The following is a 12,223-nucleotide window of genomic DNA, read 5'->3' as shown; positions in this document are numbered from 1 at the left end:
ACTGAACGAGTTCGGGCGGTGTTCTGCATCGGAAAATTACCGAACTCAGTAATCAAAATTAAGTGTGTATGCTGTTCAAATCATCAAAAGGGATTCTGTTCAAATTTCCGGAAGAAATTTGAAGGTATTAAGTCCGAATCACCGGGACAATTCTGTGTGAATCTTCAGGAGGGATTCTGCCCAAATTGTCTGAAGAGATCCTGCCCGAATCTCCTGAATGGATTCTAATCGAATTCACGAATCTCAAATGAAAGAAAATGTTTATGACTTAGGAATCTGAATATTGTGCGAATTTTGTTTTACATCTTGAATCTGTTATTGTTACTGTTTTTACGAGGGACTTTAAATTAAATTAACCAGAAGGTCATTCGCCCTTATTACATCTTGAATGATTTTCAATTACTGAAGCGAATTAACCAAGTACCTTGGTAATGAAAATGATAGTAATTTTGGCAATCTAATCTAATCAAACTTCCCAATTTCCTAGTTTGTCACCCGCATCATTACCCAATTCGGCATGGAATGGACCCCTTCCCATAAAAAAAAAAACGTTTTGTGGAATGTTATCATCCCGCAAAAAAGAAAACCGAAACATGAGGCGATAACCTCGCTGAGACGTAGAACAACACAAGATAAATACAACACAAACACAAGAAACTTAAATGAAAACATGGGAAATGAAATAAAAAGCCATCATCAAAACCCTGCTGCTGCTGGCAGATGATGATGATGAGGCTGGTGTTACCTTTGTAGCTGGCACCACCGCTTCCGAAGGGGCTCCCGCTCGTTCCGCTGCCGGCCCGCGGCGTCGTTGGAGTGGTGGTGAGTGCCGCCGCCACTGTAGAAGCACTGTCGTGTACCTGCGTGGCAGCCGTTCCGATGGTTTTGGCCAGATTCTTCCGGCGCTGGAGCAGTTCTTTCTTCCACTGTGGGATCGGTTCCCCGGCGCCGGCTGCAGGGTTTGCCGTGGGATTAGTAGTGGGTTCCGACATCATGCACAAGCCGAATTACGAGGGATTTGGTATTTGGTTAGTCACTCACAGCACACTGATTCAATAAAGCCCTTTTCTTCCAGTGTAGTAATTGTTAAGCACTCTTTTGCCGGTTGTTGTTGTAGGTAAGTTACTCTCAATTATGCACTAGATACACTCATTGCCGCACCATCATGCCTTTGGTTGTGTGAATTTCGTTATTGTGGTTATTTTCACTCTTTTGTTATTGTTTTATGCTAATGAGTCTATCGCTTGGAAACCGTTTTTCCACACGCTCTCTTTCCCCCGCACTTTCAGCCCACACCACGCGTCCTCACGAGGTATTTGGTATTACGACGACTACAGCGAAGTTACATACCTAGGACGTGGCCATGTTCACGCGAAACCTCAGAAGAAAGCACAGCGAAAGAACGTTCAATATTGATTTGAAAGACACCCGCGGTTCCCTACCGCAGCACACTCCCAAGGACCTAGAGGCTCCCACAACTGCACAAATCACTTCCCAATAGAGCTGACAGGTTCTTCGTCAAACACAGCGACTGACGACTGACTCAGCAAACACGCAACCTTGCCTGAGGTTGTCCAATTTTCGCTTCGTCGGAAGGTGTTATCGTCGCTAATGAGAAATCAATTTTGTTGCCTCTTCTCGATAACTTTACTATCAATCGCACACAAGAGAGTTTCGCAGCCGCGGCGCGCTGATAAGATAAGTACCTAGATGCCAAATAACGGTAAAAATCAACCTGCGCGGCTGATGAAAAGCGACTCTGGAGCAACAACGACGGCGGTGGCGGCGGCGACGGTGGCATCGACGGTGACCACCTCAACGACGTCGTCTCGTTTCATGTCCACTTGCAGAACTGAGGTTCAGTTCGTTGCGTTCCCGGTTGCAAGCTGACTCTCGGTCGGCTTTAGAACAGCACACATCGGGTGGAACCCTTCTTCCACCTATTATAATACAAGAGGTATAGTGGGGTCAAGCTGGGACCAAGGGGCCAGTGCAAATTAATCTTTTGTAAGGCCTATTATGAAAATGATAATTCATACGATTGAATGTAAAACCATTTTTGATTGAAAATCAAAAATCTGCCCTAACCAAAGCAATGGTACAGTTGACCTTGTGTTTGTCCGACATATTCAGTTAGCCAAGAATCTTATTTTCGTAAAAGCAATTTTTACTCTCAGTAAAAATGAACTGGCAAACTTGCGTGTCATGCCTCGAACATGTGTGCTTGTAAACAACGCACTCGTTGCTACACTCGTCTTTGAGTTATCTCGAAGACCACTATATGAAGAAGACTAGCAGCACTGCCGAAAATCGGGAAGCGTCGGTGACGTTTGACGTTGCTATGGGTAAATAGCAGAGTTCCATGTCTTCTTGAAAAAGTAATCTTCGGCTAACTACAAGAGATGTATGTGCTGTCACAATTGATGTACCGTAACCTCAACAGAACCCGGGTAGACGAGACTCTCTAAATCATATCTCAAATCGAACACTTTTTACTGTCATAGCTCGATGTGATTTTGATGAGTTATTCAAAATTCTAATGAATATCGCACGAATAGCTCAAAGTGATATGATATCAGTTTTTGTTCTTGTCGAAATAGCTGAAAATTTCTACATAAGAACAAGTTCAGCTCTTCTGCACGAAATGGAACTCCCATAGAGATGGCTCAATGTTAGTGAAATGCCATGTGCCCCTTTCTGAGCTGTAGAAACGAAGAACCGCATGCTCTTATTCCCATGTAATTTACAACAGTAAGCCACAGTTGAGTGGTAAGCATCGCCGCCTGTGAATCCTAAGGTAGTAGATTCAATGGTGGATGCTGCCATTTTTTTATTTTATTTTTTCTAGAAAAAAAGTGTCAAATCTTGTCTGCTATTGTTTTGATCTTGTAATATCTTAACGAGCTATTATTGAATAGTTCACCATATTAGATTTTGCTATTATTTCTGTTCTTTTACCTCTTATATCAATCAAACCAATGTCAGTTTTTGCTCTTCAGTAATTCAATCAATCATAACTGATTATGCTATTCATCAGATTTTTCCACCTACTCGGGAAAATACGTCTATTATTCGGTTTATTTGAGCCATCCCCTACGGATGCTTTCGAACGAGTCATCGCAGACTGGTACATCAAAAAGTTTTCCTCTAACTGTTGGCAGTAATGCTAATGCTCATCACATCATCTGGAGCAGCTAGGAAATTAACTTGAGAGGTTCCAGTTTGATGGAAAACTTAAGTTGTTCAGATCTTGGAACACTTTATCAGTGTGTCGAATCAATTTTGAAAATCAAATTCTTCGACTTTTCTTGATTTTTCAGCTTATTTTACTGAAAATTCCAGGACATATAAATTGAAGCAGGATAACAGCGTTCTCTTCATCATGGGTGGTGTTTTCTTAAACCTTGAACTCAGAGTTGGCCTCAAAACTTTTCCAACTAGACCAAGTTTATTGAAGAAATTTACACGGCAAAAAGCCCTCATGATGATAGAGTACAAAACTGCTGAAAATACTCAAAGTCGCCCTAGAAGCATTTTCGAAAACTTAGGACGCAGTGTCTTTGTACATAAATGAGTAGAATATAAAAAAAAATAATGTATTTTCCATTCAATTTACGCACAAAAGCTTTTATATTCATTTTTATATTCATTTTGTTGACCATTTTAGAGGAATCGTCTTAGACCTTGCACGATATATGGATCTTTGGTAAACTCATTTCTAGATCCTTTCCATTTTTTCCTTAAAATCTTCGATGCTTTCCATGCCAAGAGGTTCCCTATGAATTTTTAGATCGTCGATGGATTCCTCGCAAAACTTTTTTTATATGCCTGAATGATTGGGAAAAAAATCAGCATAAATGTTCTCGAAACGTTGAAATTTTTCATAAACTCTAAAAAGGAGAAAATAATAGTATATTTCAAGTAACATGTTTTAGTCAAACAGACTAGATGAGTTTCTTAGAGCCATTATAAAACTAAAATAAAAAGTACAAGGTTTTATGACGGTTCTCAAAACATCTACAAGTCTAATTGGTCACCAAAATGTTACTAGGGTCTGCTACGTATCATTAAATATATCACAAAGTATTCGCAAGAAATCAACACAGGTTTTTTGCTACGAAACTCTTCAACTAGTACCTCCAAAATTGTAAATTTTCTGAAAAAAATGTCAAACTCTAATACCATTATTCCGCTAAAACATTAGAATAACTAGCCACAGAAGTCCAATGTCGCGACTGTTCGTGTGACTAACATCTAGTTTGCCACGCCCTTACAGCGTCAGTAGAAGTGTCAAATATATTTTGTTTACCAAAACAAATAATGCTCTTCAAGCTGGACACTTAAAAGCAATCAATTGTTGAAATAAAAGTTATTAATTTAATTAAATTGGAAAAGTGACTACAGCGCCATTGGAGTTCTAGTGTATTTCTATTGCTAAAACTTATTAAGGATCGTATAAGAATTACTAGGGCTGATAATCGCCCTTCTCGTCACCGCAGCGTGAAGATAACAATAACACCATCTTCGTCCGAAGAACAACGGTGACTATTAGCCTTTTCGTCGCCGACTGAGGGCTTCACGACGAAGCTCAATCATAAATAGTCGACCACGGCATACAATTTCACAAGGCAGGCTAGTTACCTATGCAGACATGCAGACGTTCTCATCGTCCTTTTACGTTGATCAAATGGATGGGGAGTACTAGATCATTTTGTTCACGCCTTTGAACACCTTTACGTCATCAAAAAACTGTCAGATTTCCGGAATGTATCACCTTCTAAATGTTGTACACCGTGTAGTCAACTACCAACTTTTTCGTCGCCCTCTTTGTTTCTTGGAAACGAGCGACGACGGGCCAAGCGAACGCCAACAGGGAATAACTTTTATTGGCGTTTCAGCGCTTGTGTTGGTGTGAAACCTCAATAGCTCATTTGGTAAGAGTGCTGGATTGGCAATCTAGAGGTTCGTTGATTGATTCCGAGTGCATTTTTTTTTTTTTAATAAAATCTATTTTTTGTGTTGTTGGGGGCAACATTGACTTCGTCGGCTAGGCGCATTTGGACGAAGAGCGAAACAAAACGAATGAAGATTTTGTTTTCTTCACGACGATTCGCTGGCTTGAATGAGTCATCCAATGTGGAGCGAGCAACGATGACTGCCTAGTTTTCGTTCTAGTCGTCGACTTTTCTGATCGTACGGCGACGATTTTCAGCCCTGAGAAATACCCTGAAAAGTATTTTTTGGTGTATGATATCATTTGAGTCAATTCATCTTGCCTTGAAGGACAAGGACTACAAGGACTGTACCAGGAATTCGCTGACGTTGGCGTTTGGATTCCAAAAAACATGAAAACATTTGAATAACATCCAAGAAGTCAACTAAGAATTGAACAAGAAATTTGTCAAACACCAGGAATCTGTCAGGTACCTTGTAAAACACTGACTGCGTCATAAATCCATCAAGAATTTTGTTAGAACTTCTATAAAAGACCTCGTGGAAAATTTACATATGTAAGTATAAGAAATATTACCATGATCTCAGAAAAATATTTGAGATTTTTAGATTTCACCATAGGTTAACCATAACTTATGCTAAAAATCCACTAAAAATGTCGGGAGCAACTAGGAATCAGTGAGCTATCTCATAACGATATCACTAAAGTATGGGCCGAAAATATGGAATACAGTGAAGCAGCATCATGGACTTAACAATTTGAGAAAACTTTTTTACTAGTTTTTAAAGCTCCATAGTTATAGGAGCTTGAATAAGTTCTAATACACCGTTTTTTGCTCGTCGTCAAAAACTTCACTGACCATCAGCCAAATTATCTGACTTTTCCTGATTTTCCAGGTCCAGAAACAAATGGCCAGGTTTTTCCAGATAGCCAACACCCTGTTTCGCTCAACCTTCATAGTGTCTGTTAGAGAAAAAGTGTTTTACATAGCACTCTGCTCTAACAGAATCCGTCACGAGTTGACCAATTGGCTAATTGGCATGAGTTAGATGAAGATTCTTTATCTGACCATCGCTACATCTTTTTTAAACATTTAAGCCGACCACAAAATTTCATGGATACACACCATCCAAAGGCCTCTTCTAGGAAGCTAATGATCACTTCGACATCTGGTGGCAGGAATGGGAACCTTGTGAAAAGAGATGATATTAGAAGACATTGCATTGTAAACAAATGACTTTCACCTTATCTCTCACCTCTACAATTGGAGGTCATCTGAAGAAGCCTACGGACTGCAAAATGGCGATTCGAGAAGGAACGTCCAACGTAGCTCTGGACCCTCACAAGTTCCTACCTCATGCTTCCAACAACCACTGTTCCCGAAACCCAAAAAAAAAAACGTTATTGAAACCGAAAATGAAAGATTATGAACTGATTTAACGGCATCGACTTTTAGCGCGAAACAACGGACAAGAACTGCAATTTGGAATGTATTAACCCAGTGGCGTCTCGTCCATAGGTCCACTGCGTTCACTACACAGTTGATAAAAAGTAAAATAAATCACTATAATTTCAACATTTATCCTACAAATGATAAAAAAATACTAATTTATCCTTTTGATGTTCACAACATCCAGTGAACAAACCACTGTGAGATACCAGTACGTATCCCATAGGAATCTATTCAATTTTCCAACTTAATCCCACTTTGCCACCACCCTGCTGCTGCCAGAGAGCTCGACGCTGAGCATGCGAAACGCACATGTGAGAGCATCGCCAAAATAACTCTCGCCTCAGTTCACTTCCAGCAGTACACGGGATCGCTGTATAGAGATAAGTGACATTTAAACACACGAATACTAGCGTGAATTTTTCCATACACAAAAATACACTCCAATTTAAAGGCTATTCAGATTGCATATGGAATTATTACCCAATTGATTTGGGTAAAACGGCTAAATAATGATAAAACTAACAACCGGGGTAAGAGTGCACATATTTTCCCCCAAGTTTCACAACTACATCTACAAAAGTGACACACATACATTTGAACGTGATTACCACTATATGCATACAAGAACTGTGTTTACTTGTGTTGGACTGTTCTGTGGTGCATTGGCAATGTATTAGTAAAAATTTTGTTCACTTCTTCCAATGGACGTGGGCCTCATCGGCGGTGGAGGAAAGGAAAGATTGTTTGGGTGCGCTCGCGGTGTAGCTGCTAAGTTTGGCAACGTCGCATTAGAGCTACGATAGCTTTAGCAAGAGAGCAAAGCGGGAGAGCTTGCACCCAGGAGGCCGTCCAGTCGGTCCAGTCACTCTTTCGGCATGCGTGCATGCCTTTGGGTGGAGCTGAATGGGTGGCATTTTCATTCAGTACTTAGTTGCTCGTCGCATACGGTTTCATTTTTTCAGCAATATTCAAATGAAAATGAAGCTCGATATCGTAGACAATCTACTCCCGCAATTCGTTTGCCAGGCGGTCAATTGTGGAAAAACCTCAACCGACTTCTCTAACCCTGTAAGCAGAATATCCTCTTCGATTGGGTGTACTCAGAAATGTAATTTAAATTCCGTCCTCGAATGCTTATCCTTAGAGAGATACGCGTATTTAGACTACAGTCATAGCACAATCACATGGGTAATATAGCGTGGAGAACTGACTGACTAATAATTGTTACAGACTCTGACCCATAATTATGTAATGTTGTTCCACTTTTTGCTCAGTGTCAGTTATCCACTTCTGAGTGGATTCTTCGAAGTTTAAAAGCTATTCCGAAAAATTTCCTAAATAATGGGTGTATAAGCTTCCCCAATTTCAATAAAGTCATATTGATCCCTCCGGCACAAAGGAATAAGGACCTATCTTCGGTTACAATGGGCGAGCGAAGGATGACGAGGCTTATACAGATGGCGATAGGAAACCCCTGTTGGATCAATTGAAATAACAAAGCAGTTTTATCGACGAAATCGTTGATAAATTCGCTCGTCAAGCGGAGCGCAGGTTCCTGGTGTTTTCCATTTGCACTACAGTCCCATGTGAAAACTCTTCAAGTGCACAGTCACTTCGTCACTCCGGGTCACGAGACGCCTCTGTATTAACCGTAGCCCAGCATGGTAAACTGGCACAACTAATCAATGAGGCATGCCGTATGAAGCTCGTCGAACTTTGGGGAACACAGACTGGCATCGGGCAATCTCTGCTATACTCCGGGCTACGAGGTGAACATGCTCAGCGATCACGTTCACTCTGCGCTCATGAAGTGGGAACCTATTACTGAGAGGATAATTGTAGCTACATTCAGAACACGGATGCGGCACCGATTCAACCCACGCCGACTTGAAGACGCTGCGATGAAAAGGTCCTTCGTCGAGGAGCTGAGGAACCGTGCTGCGAATATTCCGGAAGGTGGAAGCGTAGAAGATCAATGGAGCGCCATCAAGAACGCCTTCATCACCACCGGCGAGAATAGTTTGGGTGAGCGACGCACCCAGAGTAAGCAGTGGATCACAGATGGCACCTGGAGGAAGATAGAGGAGCGAACGAACGGCAAAGCCGAGATATAGCGCGCGAAAACACGAGGAGCCAAAGCCGTAGCCCACCAGCGCTATCCGGCTCTTGTGAACGAAGTCTTCTCTTCGATGTCTCACTTCGCCTTAGTGGAAATAAGATGAATGCTATGATGCCCGTGAAAGACACGTCTGGACAGCTATTGACCGACCCGGTTGACCAGCTGAAACGCTGCGCTGGTTCGAGCACTTTGGAAACCTTTTTCAAGTGCCGGCCACGCCATCAACATCTCAGCATGATCCGCCAAGAGTTCGACGCATTACCCGTGTCAACACAGAAGCTCCATCATTGCAGGAGATAGAAACATTCATCTGTATCTTGAAATCGAACAGGGCTCCGGGGGTCGTTCGCATATCAGCCGAGATGCTCAAAGCTGACCCCGTAGTATCTGCACAACTGCTGCATCAATTATTCTGCAACATATGGGAAACCTGCAACGCGTCTTAGTAAAGGTACCCAAAAAGGGTGACCTGACTGTATGTTTCGTGCAGAGTACTGCACAACGGTGTCTTGTCCGAGCCCATCGGGATCGTCGCTGGAGTAAGGCAAGTATGTATTCTATCACCGCTACTGTTCCCCATCGTAATCGACGATTGACCATGAACCTCGTCATGAACCAAATCGTGGGTAACTGTGGCAGCCCATTACCATGGAGCACCTAAATGACTTCAAACTGGCTGATGACGTTGCTCTCCTAGCTCAGCGGCGCTCTGATATACAGAGTAAGCTCAATGATCATGCCGGTCACTCCTCGGCGGCAGGTCTTACCATCAACATCAACATGACCAAATTGTTTGATGTAAATACGGTTAACCCTTCCAGCTTTCCGGTAGCTGGGCAAACAGTGGAGAATGTCGAAAGCTTCCAATATCTTAGTAGCCAAATGACGGCCGATGGTGGCACTAAGATCGACATAGGTGCACGGATCAAGAAAGCGAGGACTGCTTTTGCGAGCTTAAAAAATGTATGGAAAAAACAGTCAGATTAGTCAACGTTCCAAATCTCGAATTTTCAACTCAAACGTGAAATCTGTGCTGCTCTACGTCAGTGAAACCTGGTGTGTATCAGTGGAAACACTCAACGGCTGCACATCTTCATCAATAAATGTCTGCAGTATATAATTCGTGCATGGTGGCCTCACCATTGGATCTCCAACGTGGAGCTCCATGGTCGACGTCATCGAAAGCCGATAGCAACAGAAATTCGGGCGCAGCCTCCACAAAGAAATAAAGGAAGTCGACAGAAATTTGACCTGGCCACAGGTCAAGGCGATGGCGGGCAATCGCCCTGGACGGAGATCTTTCAATTCGGCCCTCTGCACCACCATGGGTGCTCAGGTCTGAAAGTAAGTAAGTAGTATCAAATCAACGCGAACCGTTATAGAGGTGGCGGTAGTGTTAAGCAGTTAAGCTACGTTTCATCATGGCGTCGAGGACAACAAAATTGAATTTATTTGTTCTAACTGTCACGTCGATTCATCGTTGCATGATTGTTCGGCACTGTGGCTTGTGGTTCATATATCCACAACCGTAAAGTCGTGGGTATTCAGCATGTCCATGTTAAGGTGTCATGATGCATCACTCAGCTTTCAAACGAATCATTGAATTTTTGCTTTTCAATGATTGTTTGCCTCGCGTTTTTAAAGTTATAAAAAACTGTCAATTCTGCAGCAACGCAGCAGAAAAAGTATCATCGCAATCACTGCGAGTGAGCAAATAGGATGATACTTTTTCATACGAATATTCGCTTTGGTGGCGGAGAATTATCACTTTGTAATTTCGAGGCAGATATCCAACATGGCTGCCGATGCCGATGACGCCGTAAAAAGCCTTAAGGCTGAAGGGTTCGATTCCCGATCGGTTCAGGAACTTTTCGGAAAGGAAATTTCCTTGACTTCCTTGGGCATAGAGTATCTTCTTGCCTACCACACGGTATACACATGTGAAATGTTCATTGGTAGAGGAAGCTCTCAGTTAATAACTGCGGAAGTGCTCATAGAACACTAAGCTAAGAAGCTGACCTAACATCTTAGGACCTATTCTACCTATCTTACCCACTCCTCCAATTCAACTGTCATTTTTCCCCAGTGTACCTTTCACCGCCTATACTAGTGGAACTAGTTAGTTAGAACAACGCTGACTGGGCTGGGCTATGGGGGCTCGGAAAGGTGGCTGGCATAATCCGCAACCAACACTAAACACGCAACGAGCGCGAGCCTCCCCCCTATTATTTCGCATTTTTAGATTCATCCGTATGCCTACCTAATGGGGAGAAGGAAGGAAAGAATACGTCGTACAGGTGGATGATGACGACGACGACAGCGAAAGGGGAAACAACAGCAGCAGCGGGTTGGCGGTAATTTAAACTGGTTTGCTGTTTGGATCTTGCGCGGGGAAGGGAGGGTGAAACGGGTGGAAACCATTGTGATGCGCCGCTGCCGCATAAGTCAGATTGTCCATCTGTTGTGGAGGACTACTACTATAACAGACAGGGTTCAACTAACTTGGATTAGATTTGCCTTGGTTAGCGCATACGTTAACTATTTTGTTTGCATATTTTGCTGAAGCTGATTATTGTCTACCTTGTTGTTGTGCCGTGGGAAGGGGCAAAGCCTGGCTCTTACACAGTTATGAACTGAGCTGCCGTGTGCAGCATAGTTGTCCCATGTTATATTTTGTCGATTTTGACTTTTTTTCGCCAAACGGTCTATTTTTACGTATTCTTTTAGAAACTGCCCTCGGTTAGTACACTTTGTTCGGAAAATCTATAAAAACAACATCAAGTCAATTTGTCCCATGTTCATTTTTGTCATCATAAGCTGTCCCATGTTCCAATTTTCAGCATAAGCTGTCCCATGTTCAATTTTCCAGCATAAGCTGTCCCATGTTCAATTTTGCAGTAGTCCCATGTTCTATTTTGCAGCATAAGCTGTCCCATGTTCAATTTTTCAGCATAAGCTGTCCCATGTTTTTTTCTCAGCTTTTAAAGCCTCGTTTAAAGCTAAATTGGAGTAAGCTATGAGTAACCAGTGGAGGGTGAAATCAATAACCAGTCCAAAGATGGCGACCAGAATATCCAAGATGGCGGTCTACAATCCAAGATGGCGGCTCAAAATTCAAGATGGCGACTGTTTAATGGAGTTTTAGGCTCTAAACCATGCAATCTATATATATAAAAGTCAATGTATGTTAAATTGTATGTTAATGTGTATGTAAATTTGTATGTTTGTTTATTTGTTTGTTGAAGAGGTGGTTATAAGGGTATTGGAATTCAAGATGGCGGCTTAGGTTCCAAGATGGCGGTCAAAACGTCAGAGTGCTTGCTATTTAACGGTGAATCTGTTACGGATACTATGCAATATGGGTATCTATCGATCGGGTTTGATGAGTAGAAGTCAAAAATCAATATCCGACCCCATTTTGAAATCCAAGATGGCGGACCATAATCCAAGATGGCGGCCACGGATTGGTGTTTTGAGCTATGATACCATGCAATATGGGTATCTATCGATCGGACTTGATGAGTAGATGTTAAAAATCGATATTTGACGCCATTTTGAAATCCAAGATGGCAGACCATAATCCAATATGGCGGCTATGTAATGGTGGTATGAGCTATGATACCATGCAATATGGGTATCTATCGATCGGACTTGATGAGTAGAACCTAATAATCGATATTTAACGCCATTTTGAAAT

The 12,223-nt window shown here is 42.2% G+C and overlaps 1 protein-coding gene across 5 annotated transcripts in view; it reads right to left on the bottom strand.

The window, feature by feature from the left end:
• LOC109399713 (homeobox protein 5) overlaps positions 1–12,223 on the bottom strand; it is a 425,270-nt gene that overhangs the window by 388,635 nt on the left and 24,412 nt on the right. Inside the window, exons 1-2 of one of the 5 annotated variants that reach the window (XM_062856466.1) lie at positions 1,351–1,671; positions 746–1,169 (exon numbers count right to left, since the gene is read on the bottom strand). In XM_062856466.1, coding sequence (XP_062712450.1) covers positions 746–995 — 250 coding nt within the window. In that variant the 5' untranslated portion in view covers positions 996–1,169; positions 1,351–1,671. Of the gene's footprint in view, positions 1–745; positions 1,673–12,223 lie in introns of those variants that run through there. The other 4 variants (XM_062856465.1, XM_062856468.1, XM_062856464.1 and 1 more) reach the window with 4 other exon arrangements.

Source organism: Aedes albopictus, chromosome 3, assembly GCF_035046485.1.
Source record: "Aedes albopictus strain Foshan chromosome 3, AalbF5, whole genome shotgun sequence".
NCBI classification, from domain to species: Eukaryota; Metazoa; Arthropoda; class Insecta; order Diptera; family Culicidae; genus Aedes; species Aedes albopictus.
Note: the sequence above shows the minus strand (reverse complement) of the source record. Positions and strands in the feature narration are given on the sequence as shown.